This window comes from Eleutherodactylus coqui, chromosome 5 (genome assembly GCF_035609145.1).
Source record: "Eleutherodactylus coqui strain aEleCoq1 chromosome 5, aEleCoq1.hap1, whole genome shotgun sequence".
In the NCBI taxonomy this organism is placed as follows: domain Eukaryota; kingdom Metazoa; phylum Chordata; class Amphibia; order Anura; family Eleutherodactylidae; genus Eleutherodactylus; species Eleutherodactylus coqui.
Window position 1 is genome coordinate 225,486,650 of NC_089841.1, and position 20,612 is coordinate 225,507,261.

General features: G+C 41.2%; 1 protein-coding gene across 3 annotated transcripts in view; it reads right to left on the minus strand.

Annotated features, from left to right (window-relative positions):
* PSIP1 (PC4 and SRSF1 interacting protein 1) overlaps window positions 1–20,612 on the minus strand; it is a 38,141-nt gene that overhangs the window by 9,462 nt on the left and 8,067 nt on the right. Inside the window, exons 2-10 of one of the 3 annotated variants that reach the window (XM_066604287.1) lie at window positions 19,122–19,257; window positions 17,932–18,008; window positions 15,891–16,029; window positions 13,532–13,651; window positions 12,689–12,790; window positions 8,800–8,853; window positions 5,030–5,126; window positions 3,207–3,288; window positions 943–1,141 (exon numbers count right to left, since the gene is read on the minus strand). In XM_066604287.1, the coding sequence (XP_066460384.1) occupies window positions 943–1,141; window positions 3,207–3,288; window positions 5,030–5,126; window positions 8,800–8,853; window positions 12,689–12,790; window positions 13,532–13,651; window positions 15,891–16,029; window positions 17,932–18,008; window positions 19,122–19,193 (942 nt within the window). In that variant the 5' untranslated portion in view covers window positions 19,194–19,257. Of the gene's footprint in view, window positions 1–942; window positions 1,142–3,206; window positions 3,289–5,020; window positions 5,127–8,799; window positions 8,854–12,688; window positions 12,791–13,531; window positions 13,652–15,890; window positions 16,030–17,931; window positions 18,009–19,121; window positions 19,258–20,612 lie in introns of all 3 variants that reach the window. The other 2 variants (XM_066604286.1, XM_066604284.1) reach the window with 2 other exon arrangements.

Consider the following 20,612-nt stretch of genomic DNA (forward strand, 5'->3'; position numbering starts at 1 on the left):
TTAAGCTTACCACAGCACCTAACATTTGTTCTCAGTGTCCCCGGGTACTTGTTTCACAACTACAATTCTGCATAGTTCTTTTTCATAGAGGAGCAAACAGTGTGGTTCTGAAGATTGTCCCCTGTATTTGCCAATTTCCACATGTAGACATTTCTTGGAATCTTATCTGTCAGCTGCGCTTCTGCATTTCCTCGTATTATACAGTTCTACTGACTTCATCATTGTGCTTACTATTCCCTTCTGTATAGAGACCATAACACCAGCACTAATCAAGGCACACACATGCTGCATTGAAGAGGACATAGAGAATCTACACATGCTCGCCCGAAACAGGACGACATAACTGCTAGCAATGTAAACGATGGTAAGATAAAGGAGTACTTGACAGAAATTTGAGAAATGGTGGCCATCTTATGGGAGAAATCAGTATTCAGTAATTATTTTTTTACAATATGTATCATCTTGATTTTGGGAAGCCCACCTGAAGCAACTAGTGAATAAAATTATATCGGTGTAAGATAGATTATGAGTATATACAAAAGATAAATCCTAGGGCTGCAGAGACTACTATTTTGCAAGTATGTTCATATGAATACACCGACTTGTGAGACAAGGTTCTTTACAAGAGACTGTGATACAACTGTTTCTACGAGATGTGATTGGTAGGGTTTCCACGCACTTTCCCCCATCCATCTTTAACTAGTTTTGCTACACAGTTCTTTGGAGTGGCATGTACACTATGGCATTATATGATTAGCTTCAGTTTTGGTTCAAACTCCATTGTTCTATAGGGTGTGTGTATAAAACAGACATCGAATATCTGTAATGTGCTGCTCAACTGGATGTCAACTCAATATTGCAAATATTCATATTATCAGGTAGTTGCAGAACTACTGCATGATTGAGAGAGACCATTTATGTGCCCCAAAATAAAACGCATACCTTCTCTTCCGGTTCTTCAGCTTCAGAATCTGAATCAATTTTGCTTGCAACTTTCTTCTTTAGTTCAGTTTCCTTTTTGGGGACTTCTCTTTTCTGTTTTTCTTCTTCTCCAATACTATCTTCATCTTTTCTTACAGGCTGCTGCTTCTGAAGTTTATTATCCAAGGCCTTCCTTTTATTTTGATCCTCTTCACTTGGACTATTCATAAAGAGACAGAAAGAGTTGCTGTAATACCCAGACTCAGAGTAGAGGGGAAAGCAGATTGAGTGTTAACAGCATATTATCCAACTTGCAAATAACTAATGCAACGTGTGTTTATTCATCAAAACATTTGCTTTACAAGGAATAAGTCCTTTTAAAAAAAAACAAAAAAAAAAAAAAAAAAACTTATTTTGTCTGGTGGTTGAATCTACTACAAATACCTGACCTACCTTTTCAAAAACCAAATTTCTAACATTTAAACAATGGGTCTGTTTTTTTTAAACTGGTTTAAGAATTTGATACTTTTAAAATTTATTTTCAAGGTCACCATCTATTGCATAATAAATAGGGGATATGTCCTGAGGGGAGCATAAAGCAGCGATACAGATCCTGATTCCAGTGCTGTATTACTTTGTCGTGAAGTAGTTTTCATAAAATCACCATTTATCAAACTACAGCATGAGCCCAACACGGGAACCCTCTCAATGATGCGTGTGCTTGAAGTCCTCGATATTCACGAGTTGCCAGCTTCAACATTCAACCTCCACTAATTGACAGCTTTCTATTTATACTGTCTTGCGACGCAGCTGATAAACCATGAATTTTTGAAAACAAGTGCAAGTGACACAGTGCTGGAATCCGGGTCTTTGCCGCTACTTTATGCAACTCAGACAGGAAAACAATACAGAAATCTTGTAGTTTTCACTCAGGCCATTGAGCCTCAAAATAGACAGACACTTCCTGTTCTGTAGAGAAAAGGGTAATGTAATGAGACCGCAACCACATGTTCTGCTTTTGAAAAGACCTTATTTCTATCAGCGGTTCATGTGGACATTGAATCCTTTGCCGTTCCAATAAAGGTGGTTATTGAACACACAAACATCCAAGATAAAAAGTAATGGCATATCCTATTCTATATGCTATAAATATGTATTGCGAGGGCATTCTAAAACACGGCAACGTTTCAGAACAAACATACTTTGAAGTTTAATTTGGAACTGCGCTCTGAGTCATGGGGGCGGCGCAGTGCCATCCTCTCTATGGCCACAGCATCTAGGGTGACACCTCTTCCTATAGACAAGCAGGGCAGATTAGGAAGGCGGTCACAGAAATTCTTCTCTATGAAAGGGGTATGTGACTGCACGATTCCAATAAGATCTGATACCGTAAGACGATTACCATGTCAAGATTTAAAGGTGCTTTAGCACGAGTTACATTTTTTTCCAGCAGCTGTGAACGCTCCTTGCAGCTCAAAGCGGAGCTGAGCGGCTCAAATTGCCCTGGTGTCGACTTTTGGGTAGACCGCTGGGCAGAAGCACGTGACCACTGAGGCCAATTAGAGGCCACAATGTAACTATTGGCGCTATCCTGAGCGCCATGATGCTAGGAATTTGGAAACATGATGGTGCGGCCTCTGCTTGGCCACAGCGATCCTGTGTTTCTGCCAGCTGTTTACCTGGAAGTCGGGGCTATGTAAGCCTAGCAGCTTTCCTTTAGGGTCCGTGGAGTGGGCCCTGCTGCTAGAAAAAATTATACTCATGATAAAAACCCCTTTAATGGTCATTGACTGCACACAACTAAAATAGTCATTTCTACTGCAGAAGTAAAAGGGGCTCAATTATCTATAAGGGGTGGAAAATTTGGAGGAAAGAGCTATGCCTACCCAGATAGCATGCTAAATGTGCTATCCAGTAAAAAAGTCCATAGAAGCGAATAATATGTTCTGTGGTTAACTATGGCAATAGTGTCAGCTGACAGGAGGTCCTGAGTGGAGGTTGCAGACTGCATTTCTGCGATCTCCATGAAAAGAGGTGGTGGCCAATACGCTAAAACAGGCTTGTTGTGAGCAGCTAGGGTACACACACTTGCTATAGTCGGTATACCCAAAGTGTCAGGAGACTAGGGAATGAGCTTGTGGTACTGCCACAGGAAGGAGGGGCACAACTGTGACATAGAATGAAGTCGCCCTGAGAAGTGGATGACAGGAAGGGAAGGTGAAATCTAACTACACGGCACCCATTTTCCAACCTAAATTAGAATTTTCATGTTTGTAGTTACTCACACTTCAGGTTCTGGTGAAGGAGGTGGCCTTATTATCCTTGGTCTCCCCCTTGGTTTCTTCGGCACAATTACTTCTGGGGAAGCTAGAATTCAATAGATACAAAATTCGTTATCCACTAGAAAGACCTCTTATGCATTTCTTTCAACGGTGACACTTTAAGGATAAGTTCAGACGTGTTAATTTCGCACCACAAATCTGCAGCAATTCACTATACAATACGTGCAAATGGAGTTTTGTAAACGCCATTCACTTTTTAGCAGAAATGTTCCACACGGAAAAAGAAGCATGCCGTGGATTTTCAAATCTGTGGCATGTGCATTCTGTTCTGGAAATGCTGCAGCTTCTCACCCCTTTCATGAAAGAGATGAAACCCACATTTAACACATATGGATCTCCATGTGGAATCACTACAGATTAAAAGTGAGATTTCTGCTGCATCTGGACTTAACCTAAAGAGGTATTAAAACTATTACAAGTGACTGCTGGGACCGGCAAAGCATCAGGAGGGACCCACAGACCCAGTTTAATGGGGGTTTCTAGGGCTTTGATATTCAGGACTAATTTTTAGGATAGGTCATTAATATAAGATAGGTGGAGAGCCGCTGCATGAGACACCTGCCGATAATAGTCTGAAGTGACTGCGGCGCTCTGGTTAGCACCGCTCCCTCTTCACTACATACGAGGCACAGAGTGCTGAGACCAATTAAAGTGATTGGCAGGGATCATAAACAGTGGACCCCCACCAATCTTACATCTTCAGGATTGGCCATCAATATTTAGGTCTCAGAAAACCCCTTTAACCGCTCAAGGACAAGGCCTAGTTTGGTACTTAAGGACGCAACCATTTTGGGGATTTTCATCTCCCCTTTTCAAAAGCCGTAACGTTTTTATTCTTCTGTAAACATAGCCATATAAGGGCTTGATTGTTGGGTGGCAAGCCGTAATTTTTATTGGTACCATTTTTTAAGTATCTATCTATATAATTTTTGTACAAAAACATCAATTATGCCATTTTTTTTTTAAACAACGTTCATCATGCAGTATAAATGACTTAATAGCATTTTCTGTGGGTTGGCACGATTACAGCAATTCTAAAATTATATATATTAAAAACAGAAAAACGATAAAAACCCTTTTTTGTCTATTTATTTTTCCAGTGCTGCATAGAAGGACCCGTAACTTTTTAGTTTTCAAGGACAGAGCTCTGTGATGGCTTTTTTTTTGCTTGATGATCTGTAGTTTTTATTAGTTTTTTGGGGGGATACATAACTTTTTTGAATAGTTATAGCATTTTTTGGGAGGCAAATTGAACAGGGGGGGGGGGGGGGGGGAGCATTTGGGCGGGAAAAAGCGTTACCAGACCGTATTTTTTTTATTTTTATTAATTCAGTTTTTTGTTGACCTAAGTAAAAAAAAGTGCACAAGAAAGATTTGCAGAGGGCCGATCACATCATAGAGGGAGCTTCCTCAAATGCAGCAATAGACATGGATTGTGGCATGTAAGAGGTCAACGGAACAATTCTGTTCTCACTAATCCATGCCGCTGCAGCAGGAACCCGGCTGTCAGTAACAGCTGGCTCCCGCTGCAGATGGCACAGGCTCAGCTTCTGAGCCTGCAAACTCTTCCTTACCATATACAAGTCATGGGTGTGAAGGGGGTAAATATGTGGCTCAATCAAAGACTTTCCCTGCACAATAGTGCTTAGATAACCCCTGTAAGGGCTTAATATTTCAAGACAATAAAATAGTTTATTTTCCAGCAGTCAACAGTATAAACAGTTCGAATTAATACGATAGAACAGAAAGAGTCATACCCAACTTACGCGGTCTCCCACGCTTCGGACTAGGTTTGGGTGGTGTCAGTGGAGGTGCAGCTGCAGCAGCGGCTGCATTACGCTCTGCCTCTGCCATAATATCCACCTAAAATTAAATGATTAGCTCTTGCAGATCATAAATATTTTACATACATTCTATATAACATGATTTAATTATGACATAAGGTGAAATATAGTGCTGGCATGAACAGCATACTCACATAGATTTTATACCAATTTCATCAGTGACATTAGGCACATGTTGGACATACAAGACAAAGTACTTCTACAGAATCTGTCACCATTAAAAACAGCTCTAAACTACTGAATTGCTATCAACTAAAAAGACACTAAACATTTTATGAAAACCAAACTACTATTGACATAGCTAAGGTACTTAAATAGTCTTTCAGTATCTAAGTTTGTATGACTAAAGCTAACTTCACACTAATGAGCGCAATTATGTGGCTGTGAATATCACCCCCATATCGCGCTCCCCACCATGTGAAAGCCCCAAGGATGTGAGGCAGTTTCATGTAAAAACAGCCTCGTATCACTGTGAGAATGAAGGGAATCCCCCTGCTGCGGCTGTCACAGCCGCAGCAGAGGGTTGTGGAGTTCTCTTACTGGTTTCGGTAGGGTCGGTGCTGCTGCCGCCACCTCCATTGATGACAATGGGTGGTGCAATGTAAGAGCAAGCAGAAAGATAGAACATGCCGCGATTTGTTTCCTGCATTGCGGTGCCATGCAGGAGAACATCGCTCATGTGTATGAACCAATTTTAAAAAAAAAAAAGGGGGGGGGGTTTCATATTTGTGCGTCTTTTAACGTACAAGTCTCACGCGATTTTCACGCCAGTGTGAAGGCAGCCTAAGTTACAAATGGTCTGTGTGTGAGCCTTTCCATGACCTGCTCGTTCCTCGGCTACAGCGGTCTCTCAGAACTTTTCCCTTTGATAAAGTCAGTGTTCTGAAGTTTCTTGCTCCGCAGGCACTCGCATCATGCTAATGTCATGAAAAGCTGCAGTTGCAAAAACTTACATGCCAACTCTGTGCTACCACACATATTGCATGTCTACATATTTCACAGTTTGGGTTCTAGAATGGTGATTCTTTTATAGCAACCCTTTACCATTAAGTGTGGATAGCTGAAGAGAGATTCCAAAAATGGTAATTATCTCTGAACTCACTTTCACTTATCCACGGTAATCCTGCAAATTGCATTGTAATTTTCCTTTACTGTATTGGAATTAAAAAGGTTGTCTCACAAAAATAATTTATAATCCATCTGATTGTGGGATTTGACCGCTGAGGCCCTCACTAATCACGAGAATGGGCTCCAAAGTGTCCTTAAGTGTACTGAGTGGTGGTCACACGTCCACACTACGGCTGGATTAATTTCAATGGGACTGCTGGAAACAAGTGAGAGCTTGTACTTGGCCATCTCTGAGTGCCTCTTTGAAATGAATGGAGTAGTAGTCCACACGTGACCACTACTTCATTTCTTCAATAAGCTACCCTTCTCGCGATTGGTAGGTCTCACAGAGGTCGGACCCCCATGATCAGATAGTTATTCCCTATCCCGTAGATCAAGGAAAACTTCTATTCGTAGATCAACCCCTTTAAATGTGCATCAATTTCTGATCAGGGGGTATGAAGTACTTCTCAGGATGAAGCACGGCCAGCACCTTATAATGTACTAGCTGATAAACTCGGCCTCACCAAAGTTAATTTGATACAGGTGTTTACGTGTTGTTTGCACAGAAAATTGTATGAAGTCAAGGTTACTTCAGAGTAACCGAGGAATAAAATATGTATATACATAGAGGAGAGTTAGATTCTCCTCAGGCTGCACATCACTGACTCCTCTACAGCTACTGGTTGGAACTACAGAACATTGGATGAGAAGGTATATTACACAAGTGCTCTCTAGTAGGTCAGATACATGAATGGCCGTTTAGGACAACTGTGACTACCAGTGAAACAGGTTGTAATATAGCTTTCTCACAGGCAATTAACTGCCACTACAAGCAACACCTGCAAATTTTTTATTTTTATTTTTTTTGGGGGGTGGACGACATGAAACTTGGTACCAGGTGAAATGAAAAAAACAGGTGCTGGCAAAACAATCAGTTGAGATCCACCTGCATTTGTGGTGGATAGCAGGTCTGTATACAGGCACTGCTCTGTTAAATGACCCTAGTGGTTGGGTTCTTACACTTGTGCAGTTTCATTTAGCTATTTTTCACTGTTTACACAGGCTTCAACTACCCTGATGTAAGAAAGGCACCCGAGCAGCATTGTAATGGGCCGCTCTGGTGAAATGTTTTATTCATTCAACATGTAGCTAGCCCTGCAGTATATCTAAGTATATAGAAGCAACAATCTCAAACAATATAGTGGAGAGATAGTGAAAAGTAACAAAAGTCTATATATATATTCCGTGTAACATCTTACTGCATGAGGAGGAGGTAGTCTGTGGAATATATTGGTATATGAGGAGGAGGAGGTAGTCTGTGGAATATATTGGTATATGAGGAGGAGGAGGTAGTCTGTGGAATATATTGGTATATGAGGAGGAGGAGGTAGTCTGTGGAATATATTGGTATATGAGGAGGAGGAGGTAGTCTGTGGAATATATTGGTATATGAGGAGGAGGAGGTAGTCTGTGGAATATATTGGTATATGAGGAGGAGGAGGTAGTCTGTGGAATATATTGGTATATGAGGAGGAGGAGGTAGTCTGTGGAATATATTGGTATATGAGGAGGAGGTAGTCTGTGGAATATATTGGTATATGAGGGGGAGGTAGTCTGTGTAATATATTGGTATATGAAGAGGAGTAGGTAGTCTGTGCAATATATTGGTATATGAGGACGAGGAGGTCGTCGTCTGTGTAATATATTGGTATATGAGGAGGAGGAGGTCATCTGTGTAATATTAGTATTGGAGGAAGTTGTCTGTGTAATATTAGTATTTGAGGAAGAGGAACTTGTCTGTGTAAGATATTATCTGAGGAGCAGGGGTCTGTGTAATACTGGCATAATTAAAAATCTAAAACTCACCGACTTTCCCTCTAATTTTTGTGCCAATAGCAACCAATCACAGCTCAGCTTTCACTTGTTAAACTGCTGAGGAAAAATAAAAGCTGCGCTGTGATTGGTCGCTATGGGCAACACAGATTTCCTTTTGGACAGCTTTCATAAGAATGGGTGCTGGGCTCATTTCTGTGTGGTACATAGTGGCTTAGTGCTGGTGGGAAGCTGTGTGGTAGTTGGAGCAGAGGAGGAGGTTGTCTGTGTAAGATATTATCATCTGAGGAGCAGGAGGTCTGTGTAATATATTAGTATTTGAGGAGGAGGAGGTTGTCTGTGTAATAGATTAGTGTTTGATGAGGAGGAGGTCATTGTGTTAGATAAGACTGTGAAATAAAAACCATCTGCTCAAGTGCAATTTTGGCATTCCCCCTCCCTCCCCCCAGGGGTAGTGGGGCTATCGCATACCTGCAGAGTGTGACATGAAACTGTATGTTTCCGATTTTATAGCATAAGGTCTGGGGAAAACACTGTTAATTGTCAAAAAGGCAGTCAGTTTAAAATACCAACAGTTATGCAGTCCACAGCAGGAAACATTGAAGTGCATGCATATTCCATGTACTTAAGGATTGCTCTAAGCTACTGCTCATTGGTTGATGCATAGCTCTTGGTGGTTCCTACTTGGATAGCTGCAGTTTTCTGCTGCAAAGCTATGCACAAGCATATCTTTATATATTTTTGCTTACCTTTCTTTTTCGGCCTCTTTTGCCTTTGACTACAACGGGTGGAGCAGGAATAGCCTAGCACAAAAGAATGAAAAGACCTATTGTTAAACATGGAAAAAATTACTCAATAGGAAGGGGTATTCTAAATGTAGCCAAACACGGCTGAGATGAGATGACTGTCTGCATCTTACAGTCCCCAACAGCCAGAATTATGGAAACAGCCTACCTAGCTAAGATATAGAAACTGTGTAGAACAGTCAGTTCAGCTACTTCCATAACTTAAGCCACCTAAGGCAGCAGAGAGGAGTCAAGTTGGGACGGGATCAAGGGACCCCAGTTCTAGAGGTAGGTGTGGGGCAGGTATCCATCATATAAAGCTCTTAAACCGGAATACTTCTTTAATGCCCTTTTACGTTAAGAAATAATCAACTTATTGAAAGCTTGTAACAAAGTTTATTCCCGACCTTTGTCCTGTAGAAACATGCCCGGGATCGGATGACGAACCAGCAAACAATTATTTTCCCGCTGATCGGATCTTGTATGTAACCATTAAAATTCTTGTTTGTCGGCACCACATCCCTTTGTGTAATCAGCAGATATGCTGCCGGCAAACATGGAAACAATCATCCTGTGTTAAGTCCTTTTATTGGCAAACAACTCATTAGATCATCAGTTGGCACTCGCACAGGCAGTAGGTTTGCCAGTCTAAAAGGACCCCTACTTTCAATCTTAAACCTAGGACCTCTTTTTCTACCCAAATGAGATAACCACTTAAACTGTGGCCTATGACACTGATTGCATAACACTAGCCCCAGTGTCTGATTGCTGGAGATACAATGTCTGCTGCCATTTAATTCCAGTGACTGGAGGGGGTTGGGGTCAGTAACATTCCCTGTCGGGACAATTTTCTTACTTTTGGAAACTGCAAAAGCCTAAATTTTAAAGTATTAATTAGTTCTAATATAGACCCCTATACATTTTAGACATGTAATTAAGAAAATTACATGTGTGCATTCAGTTCCTATTGGCATTTTGACAGTGTGCCAGTTGTCTACCTTGAGATAATATAAGGGTATTTAGTATATATTTGATTTTTTAATTTAGGTTTTATTTGTACATGACAAAAGTGTGAAAATTATCCTGGTTACCAGAGGTACAAAACGTCCTGACAGCAAAATGGTTAAATAAGTAACTGAAAATGTTTCTGGGTAGTGTAGTCTACCCATTCCTTTAATTGCTGCATCCTATAACAAGATTCATACATTTTTCCCCTTGTATCAGAAATGATCCCATCATCAGCAGGAAGTTAGAGCAGGCTTATCAGGGAAGTTCCGATCTCACACAGTTGGCTTAAACAGCCTTAAAGGGGTTGTCCCGCACCGAAACGGGGTTTTTTTTTTTTCCAATAGCCCCCCCCCCCCGTTCGGCGCGAGACAAACCCGATGCAGGGGTTTAAAAAAAAAAACAAAAAACGGATAGTACTTACCCGAATCCCCGCGCTTCGGTGACTTCTTACTTACCTTACGAAGATGGCCGCCGGGATCTTCACCCTTGGTGGACCGCAGGTCTTCTGTGCGGTCCATTGCCGATTCCAGCCTCCTGATTGGCTGGAATCGGCACACGTGACGGGGCGGAGCTACGAGGAGCAGCTCACTGGCACGAGCGGCCCCATTCAGAAGGGAGAAGACCGGACTGCGCAAGCGCGTCTAATCGGGCGATTAGACGCTGAAAATTAGACGGCACCATGGAGACGAGGACGCTAGCAACGGAACAGGTAAGTGAATAACTTCTGTATGGCTCATAATTAATGCACAATGTACATTACAAAGTGCATTAATATGGCCATACAGAAGTGTATACCCCAACTTTGTTTCGCGGGACAACCCCTTTAAGTCAAACAGTGGAACAAACCGAACCTGAAACCCATAGCAAAACCCGTCTGAGTTCCATGCAAATTTAACCCCAGAAAGGGTTGCCCAAGGTGCGTACATAAGACACACAACCAAGAAGTGAAACATTTCATCCTGATCACTGACTTTAGACAAGTGCTGCTCCTCAAATACTGCACCTACAGCTGCTGGGATCACTTGAAAGCTAAGATTATAGACTTTCATATGATGCCAAGATCTATCCCTTATATTATATAGTTGTGCAAGTATAACAACCCCTGCTCATATGCCCTATTAGGCAGTGTCCCCTGCTCAGGACTCCCTTTATGGCCCAAAAGGAGAGCTGCTGTGCAAGTCCCAGTGTTCATGTGCAAAATCCACGCGGATCTCCCGCACGGGAGCTCCGCAGCTCTAGCCGCCCATAGGAAACAATGGGGCGTCTGCAACTTAACTAAACCCTGCAGATTTGATTCTTAGGTGCTTTGCAGATGCCCCGCGCAGATCTAATATTGCATCATGCTCCATTTTATCGAAGATGTGGCTCCATTCATTTCTATAGGAGATGAAAACGCACAATCCGCGATCAGCTGCAAGCCATTGCAAAAATCAGTTTTAAGATGATCCACGGTGAAGTCACTGAGGATATCCGCATTGAAAATCCACGCGTGCCGTGGACATTGGGCCTAACAACTCCCGTTGTGGCTAACCAGGGGCCATCCTTGTATTATTCACCTGCATGTCTGTCCAGTAGTTATATATAACTACAAGATGTAAAAAAAAAAAAAAATAAATAAATATAACTACATGTAGTAATATATATTTATTTATTTTACACCCTATAGCAGTTGCTGCGCGGGAAAATCACTCTTTATTGTAGATTTTGAATTTATATCTCAAGTAAATATATTTTATGCAGAACTCGGTCGCCTCAAGTGCATTTTTAGCCCCTTAGTGTCAGAACTAATTTTAGCCTTAGGAGCCAGTAAATAGTTTCCCCTTTTGTGTTCCAGTGGTCATTACTTTTTCTCCACCAATGTGGCTGTATGGTACCTTGTATTCTGCAGGACGAACAAGGCTTTGATGTCATTTTAAAGCATATTGATAGAACCGGAGCCATATGAAGTAGAATGAGCTCTGTTTGTCCAAAACCAAAATGTCCTTTGCAGAACAGACAGAGCTCTTCCATAGATTATTAAACTAAAATGCCCAAAAAAATGTTAGAATTTGTGTAAACTCAGCATGGTATTTTCACTTGCATACTGTCTGATTTGTGATGGTTGATGGTAAAGAATATTTATATGCAATCGTTGACTTTTTTTGTTTGGAAAGTCCTAACTGGCTCTACTTTTAACAGCAGTTGTTATTGCCGGGGAAAGGTGAGCCCTGTCATTTTACATAAACTTGTACATTAGCCTGTAATGTCGGAGACCTTTTTTGTCTGAATGGAAGGCACATTTCAGTTTTAAGTAATAGAGTATGCCGATTTCGAAAATCAAGACGAAAAAAGTCTGCGAAAACTGGAACACCTCCTTCTTTACACTTGAAAAAACGAGAAATCATATTTGTATCAATAATTCTCATAGTTTATATATTTATGTTGTTTATTTATTTTATGCCCAAAATAAAAGAAAACATTTGTTATTAATTAAAACCAAAATACATGAAACATCAGAACCATATTATTTGTTATTTATATTTCTGTGTGCACAGTACAAAAATCCATTACAATCTTTACAGCAGTCATATACTCATTAGCAGTCATATACTCATCAATTTACTCATATTATTTAGGAGAAGGATAGTTAAAAGTCCTTTTTTGTATTGAAACACGGCAGTGAATTTTTCCGTTTTTTCCGGTCATTTAGGAAGGTGTTCTGGTTACTCGATTACATAAAACCTGAAATGTGCCTTCCATTCAGACAAAAAAGGTCTCCGACACTACAGGCTATTGTATGTAGTATATGAACCAGCTGCAATATAAGACAGAGTACTTTTGTCATGCTAGTCACATTATAACTTACATCACTGCCACTGAGGTGACCACTATCCTCTTTTGAAGTATTTAACTCTTTCTCTGGAGACCCAAGTCCACTGGAAGATGTATCGGAATGTTTGCTCGAAATCTGTCATTGAAATATACAAATTCAAAACAATTAAGAGCAGATTTTAAGAAAAAATAAACGCTATTAAAACGGGGCAATATTACTACCCAGATTAAAAGTGGTATTCCATTTACTTTACAGAACAGGAAAGCAATACAATATACATGTATTTAAAGTGGTTTTCCAGGCCACTTGGGTCCTGTATTAAGCTAGCAGCAAATTAGTCTTCAGCAGCCATGGGAGAATCAATGCTGAAGCCTGCAATTGGCTGAGCGGTCACATGCACAACATTAGGGACAGGCCGCCAACCAGCTTCTTTCGGTTTCAGAGCAGCAGACACTGGGGGGCTCTAGCACTGGACATTTTTTTTTAAGTCATGGAAAACCCCTTTAAATACTAATACTGCTTTTACATTAGTGCAGTTTTCTCCCCCAAACATCACATTTCAAAAGCAAGAACTTTAATGTTTTTCTTTTTTTGACCACTCTGGGGTACGTAGATACATATGCTGCATTGTGTAATATATATATTTTTCTAGGGGATGGGGGTTTGATGCATCAGTTCAACATTAAAGGGGCTTTCCCACAAACAATTCTCTATCCACAGGACATGCATGCCCACCCTTCTCGTGATCCAAGAGTCCCTGCGGTCAGTAATCACACATTTATCACCTCTCCTTTGGATGGGGGGTAAATTTGTTTAGTGGGTCAACTCTTTTAAATGCTGAAATTGCAAGGTGTAAAGCCAGCTTCAGTCACATACCTTTAGTGCCGAAATCTTCCTTTTTTTGTGCGGAGTCTTATCCTCACTTTCCTCCAAGCCCTCTTGTAATTCTTCTTCTTCAGCCTCTCCCTCAGCCGCATTGATGAGTGCCAAGTAATTCTAAACCAGCAAAGTATTGGTAAATTACTATGCCTAGTAGTCTTCATATACAAAGCTTATCTTTCATTGACATAGAAGTGTGTTTTCACAGTACCATTACAGTCTTACAAGCAGCTCTGAAATCTGCTGCAGCAAGTTACAAACCCCAACACTTGAACGCTGCAATCTCTTACAACCCATACATAGGATACCTCGCCGGAGAGGTCGGGAGCTGCGAGCACAGAGTATAGGGTGCCCTATTGTTTTTACATATGGAGAAGCATGAATTAAAAAAAATAAAAACTGTGTGTGTGCGCGCAATACACACTAATATATTAAAAAATTAACACAGACAGCCCCTTTAACCCCTTATCGGGACAGCGACCCCTGCCGTTAACCCCTTTCCTGCCGCGATGTATTCGCGGAGAGGCGACGGGTCGCCATGGCTACGAGACGTTCAATACAGGTCCTGCTTTGCCATTATTTCTGTCCTGCAATGCTTTATAATAGTGATCATAAGTGTTATGGTACAAGTCCCCTACAGGGACATAGTGTGAAATGGAAAAAAAACAAAAACCTTTGTGTGCTTAGTATTAGTATTAAAAAAAAAACTTTAAAAATTAAAATCCCACATATTTGGTATTGTCGTATCTGCAACGATTTGTACAGTAAATGAAAGACATACTTTTTATCCTGCGCAGCAAAATGCGTAAAAAGGTTAAAAAAAAACCAAAACTAACAGGCAAAAAGCTTATTGTCTTCATTCCCCCCCCCCCCCCCCCCAAAAAAAAGCAATAAAAGATCAAAATAGCCGTATGTACCCCAAAATGGTACCCATAAAAATAAAATGTATTGTGTCATTTGGGGTAATGTAAAATTTTGATGTTTGCCGCGAGACAACCCCTTTAATGCTGTAAACCCCCCCTCCCCGCCCACCCCCCAAAAAAGTTGCAAAATTGATGCGTTTTCTTCCCCCGCTATCATAAAAAAATTATTAAAAGTTTTACAATATAGTTTATGTACTCAAAAATGGCACCAATAAAATATATAGCTTAACGCGCAAAAGACGAACCCTCATACGGCTAGGTTGACAGGAAAATAAAAAATTTATGGCCTCTGAGAAGTGGAGATGAAAATCCCCCAAAAATCATTGCGTCCTTATGCGCAAAAAAGGCCGTGTCCTTAAGGGCTTAAAAAGGTACATCCGCATGAGATGTATTTTCCGCAATGGAACATCTTCAAATCTGCAGTAAAACCTGCATGTCTTTAATTTGAGTATGCAGCAGCTTTGCCTCGGAACTCACCCCAGGTATCGCCTAGCGTTAGATCCACAGAGGAAGTCCTCAGTATAAGTTGCAAATTTGAAATTTGAACTACAGGTAAATGAATGCAGCAGATTTTTTTACATCAGGCGGATGAAATTTTGCAAACTTTCTTTTGCACTACTTGCACTGTAAACAATGTGGATTTTCCACACATAACTCATGAAGTTCCACAGTCACTAGAGATTCCCATGAGCACTTAGGACGGCGAGCACACCTGACTGACTTGGGGTGCTGTCCACCTTGAGCAGGAGAGCCCTGTCAGAGGCTTACTTCCAAGGCGCAGCGCCATTAGCTCTAACAAGGCTTTCATCTATCTGACAAACCACCCAAGAGATAGGTCATCAATATTTAAAAGTATGAAGTATATTATTTGAAAATTAGAAATATTTGAAGTGCGAAGGCCTTTAATCAAGCAAGACACTACAGATTTAAGCAGAGACATTGTAACCTGCGGGGTTCTCCAATTATTACTTCGACATACTCAAACGAGGCTGAAATAATGTGAACCCTAAAATCACATTTTTCTCTTATCTACTTAATGCATCTGCTGATAAATAACGGATCCCACAAAAGACGGGCAAATCGGTAAATCCTTACACCAATGAATTTGCCGTTCCAGACGATGTGTTCAGTGATGTTCGCTGAAGGCTTCATTATAGATGCTTTAGATCATCTGTAGCGTTCCTTCACACGGTGTTATTGGGGTATTTTATACTATAGCTTTTTTTTTTTTTTTTTTTACTCTGATATGTGTTCTTCTAAGTTTTTTTTTCCTATTTCAAAAGCATACATGCTTTTTTCTATAGAGAAATGTATAGGAAATCTCTTAATACACACAGTTGTCTAACGCACAGAGGAGCAGAATAAGCAGCACATCTTTATAGCAGTAGAAAAATTACAGAGAAAAGAAAACAAAAATAATGGTCACTCCTTACCTGTGGGTTTGAAAACTTGACTTTAGGATTATTATCAATTTCCCATAATCCTTCATTGAATCCCTTTCGTTTATTCGGTTTACCATATTTATCTTTATTTTCATCATATGGAAATATGTCTTTTGGTCCCAAGAAAGCTCTTGAATGGGAGAGAAAAACAAACACACACAAAATAAGTTTTTGGCCCTTAGAAGAGGATGAAGAAAAACAAATAAGGTAGTAGTGTCCTTAGCCTGGCTTCACACGAGCGAGAAAAATCGCAAGAGATTTGTGCGTTGCAAGATGCACAAATATGAGTGATGTTTTCCTGCATGGCAAAGCGATGCAGGAAACAAATTGCAGCATGTTCTTGCATCGCAGCGCCCGCTGTTCTCAATGGGCGCAATGACAGCATTGCGAGGTCTCCCACTAAAAACAATGGGAGAAGCTCTGCGATTCTCCATCGCGGCTGTTAGCTGCAGCAGAGGATTGCTTCTTCCCCACATTGATGCAAGGTTGTTTTGGGTGTGAAAATGCCTCGCATCCTTGGGAAATTCACATGGTGGGAAGCGCGATATGGAAGCGAGATGCACTGCCCCATATCATGCTCACCAGTGTGAAGTTAGCCTTAAAGTGTTTTTTCGGGACTAAGATGTTGATGATCAGGATAGGAAGGTCATTAATATCAGATTGGTGAGGCTCCCCACAAATCAGCTGTTTGAAGAAGCCACGGTGCAGAGCGCCACAGCTTCTTCTCACGACTGTGACATCACGTTCATCGGTCACATGGTCTGAGAGCAACTGAGTCTCATTCAAGTGAATGGGACAGTGCTGTAATGCTAAGCACAGGCAGGTCCCGAGCAGCAAACCCCCAACGATCGGATATTGATAACCTATGTTAAGCACAGGTCATTTTTATCTTAGTCTCTGAAAGTCCCTTTTTGGGATTAATTACCAAAAGTGAAGCAAGGCATTTACATACATGTTCAAAAATGGAATGGGTCTTCCATGACCTACACCATCTTTACAAAAGATAGTAAAATCCTTCTCCTGGTATCCACTAGTAATCCAGAAGAGATTTATTTCAAGCAGAAAAGTACATTATAAATATAGTTAAACCAAAGTTATAGTAGCATATTTTGTATCAGTTTAGTTTAATCCCTTGCTGCCATCCACCGTATTGCGTGTGTTTGTAGCACTGCCGGTGTTGGATGTCTTTGTCAGCTGACATCGGACTGCAATGGCTAAAAAATGAGTGATCCCTTTAGAAGTCATTGTCAATACTGAATACTGGGAGCAGTCTTTAAATGATCTGATGGTGGGGTTGTGGGGCTCCCTCTATTTCCCAAACGGTCCCTCCACAACGAGAATGAGGGATGCTGTTCATTTGTCATAACAACGTGGGGCTACCATGGATTTTCACTTGATGCCCAGTTGTCACATCAAGAGAAAAACAAAGAAAAATAGGTGCTAGAATTGCGCTTTTCTGATCACCCGCCTCCAAGAAGAAAAATTTAATAAAAAGCAATCAAGACGTACCAAAATGGTACCAATAGAAACTGCAGCTTAGCCCATAAAAAACAAGTTCTCACCCCAGCCCATCAACAGAAAAGTAAATTAAAAAAAATTATTGGAAAAGAGAGGTCAGGAGTAGAAATATGATGGAGCGTCACCGGCCTAAACCCTATCACTAAACTGTCTTGAGGAGCTTCCACCCTCAGTCACTGTCCTTCCCTTGCTGACTGTACCTCGTGGGCATCATTCTCTCCCGCTGTATCAGTGACATTTTTTAAGGCCCCCTGTCCACGGACGCGATTTCGCCGGTGTTATGGAAAGCGCCAGCTCCATGTCCACGAGCAGAGAATCATTGTGTTTCTCCACGGTCAGCCTGTCAGATAGGCTGACCGGCGGAGATTTGTCTGCCGGTTCCTGCTCCCGGGTGGCGGCTCCCGCGGCAGAGATTCGTCGTGGGACTTCGCAATGCCCGTGGACAGGGGCCCTAAGTAAATAATGTAAATTACTTACTTAACAGGGGTATTTATAAACACAATTCGCAACTTACGTTTCATGGGTTCCAAAAAAGAAAATAGGCATTTTATTTGTGGGAGGCTTTACAGCCCCATCAGGAAGTTCATCCACCTGTGATTGACAAAATAAGAGAAGAGAAATTACTAATCTGTTCAAGTATTTATCAAGACATCCTTAAACATTAGTGTAGAAACTAACCCAATAAAAATACTTTGAATGTTTTTGAACTCTACTTACAGTTGGTACCCTAAATAAGTGGTAATGAATTAGAAGAGAGTTATGGAGCAAAATCTAACAATTCTGTATTTAGCAACTTGTATATAAGATCTTTTATATTTCATTTTTGACAAAAAGGGTTTAGATTCAAGTCGGTCGCATTTTCCTCTCAAAACAAATGTCCAGTCTACAGGAATGGTTTGACCTATAACCAAAGAGTTTAAGGGTTTGCCTCCAAATTCCCCAGATCTGAACTTGATCGAGAATCTGTGGGATGTGCTGGATAAACAATCCTTGGAGGCCTTCCCTGTAATCTATAGGAATAAAAAGGAACTTGTCACTGCCAAACAGCACCATAAACTAAAGTGGTCATCGCAGTCTGGTGCCTTCTGAAGGCCCCCAGGGGTGCCAAGACTGATTGCCTGTTAGAACATGCCTGTGGCACATCTTGACAGACTGCCTGTCAGAACGTGGTATAATGCAATATTAAGGTATCGCAAAAAATTAGAAAAAAAATATAAAATGTAATAAGCTTAACCCCTTTCCTTTTCTCATATTTATATTAAATATAAATAACCACATATTTGGTATCATTAAATCCGTAAAAGTCCCATCTACCGAAGTAACACGTGGTTAACGTCATTAGAAAAAAAGTAAAACAATTACGAATTGTCCTTTGGTCACCACTTCTTACAGAAAATGTTTAGCTTTTTTTTTTTTTTTACAAAAAGCATTTACAAATGAAAGTCATATGGATTCCATAACTGTACCAATAGAAACTACAAAATAAGAGCATTTGACCCCCCTCCCGCCCCAATTTCTTGTGTGTTTTAGTATATTAAATAGTACCATTGAAGAATGCAACTTGTCCCACTAAAACCAAGCCCTCAGAAAGCTAGATCTATGGATATATACAAGCCATGATTTTTTTTTATTAACTGAGGACGAGAAAAACATTAACCCTTCGATGAAACAATGGATTCAGTTGTATCAAAGCATCCAACTCACCCTGGCAGGCCAATGAGGATACCCCTTCATCTTGGCAAAGATCAGATCTCCAGGCTTGAAGTCGCGAGTCATCTTCTCTTTGGATAAATCCAACTGCAGCAGAATATGAAATTATTTCCAGAAATCCAAAATGTATCTAACAGGGGGACACACACACACAAAAAAAAAGTTAAAAAAAAGTAAGGACCAGTGTTCCCACTAAAGACCAGGGTCATGTTACCATAGTAACAAGTGGTGTAAATGCTGGGGGGGCTTCCACAAAAGAACAGCTCGCTGAAAAGTCACAGCATTTATAGAGATTTTACTAAGGCCTTTTGTCCACAGCACGCACAGATTCTGAGGGCGGAATCCCGCACAAAATCAGTGTGTGCCCGTGTCCCATGTCTTCTATCCTCCTCTACTCCCTCACCCCCCACCAGTGAGGAAGAGACTGAATGGAGCGCTGGTCACACAAGTGCACTGCCACTCCATTCACTTTCAATGGGATTGCAAAGATAGCCGAGCGGCATGCGCTTGGTTATTTCAAGTCAATTGCATTGAAACGGAGCACCAACTGCCCGTGTTTGGCCAGAACGCCATCCTTTCTGACATAACTGCGAGAGGCAGGAGTGCCCCCCGCAGTGATAGGCAGAGGACAACATTGTACCCCCGGTGTCAAGATTGGCAAGGGTCTCAGCGTAAGTTATCCCCCTGTGAATAGAAAATAACTTAATTTGGCACAACCTTCAATAATTTCCACATCAGCAGACAAAATCCATGCAGATAAAGGCGAGTTTCACACAAGCCTACCATGAGCGCGTCTATACGCCTATAATACGTACGTGTGCCGGCCCGACCGAGGGTCTACTGATCCAGACTCAAATGCGCCTGTAATATATTTGTGTGAAGCTGGCCAAAGTTTGTAATGTAATGTCAAGAGCAAGTTTGTGGAAGAATCTTTGGAAAGACTTTGAAATATAAAAAGGTTTTATTTTCTTGTGTTTAGACAGCTTAAAGTTTGCACTGAGAACACGCTGGGGGCGATCTGCAGAGGATTTATTTATAGTGGTGAAGCTCCTGACACTTATTCACATTCAAATTGCTTTAGAACTTTAGCAGAGGATTCTGTAGGGCGGCTTAGACCCCGTGTAGCGGGCGGCTTAGACCCCGTGTAGCGGCAGACGGCTGCTGCCTCCTCGGCTCCCATCCTCGTTCCGGGAGATAAGTTGGCCATACACACATGGGATGAAAATCAGTAAGATTTCTAATGCGTACAACAATGCCCCAACTCTCCCGACAGCAGATGTCCGTGGAAAGAAAATCTGGGCCCTTGGATTTCATGTTGCCCAATCCTCTTATTCTCAAGGGAGATAAGTAAATCACTGCCACCACTGGAAGTAGCCTAAGGCCCAATGTCCACAGGCGGATCTGATTTGCAAAATCTGTGTGGAAGATCTGCAAATCAAGCCACCCGTAGGGATACATGGTCCGCAAATGAAATAAAGCATGCAG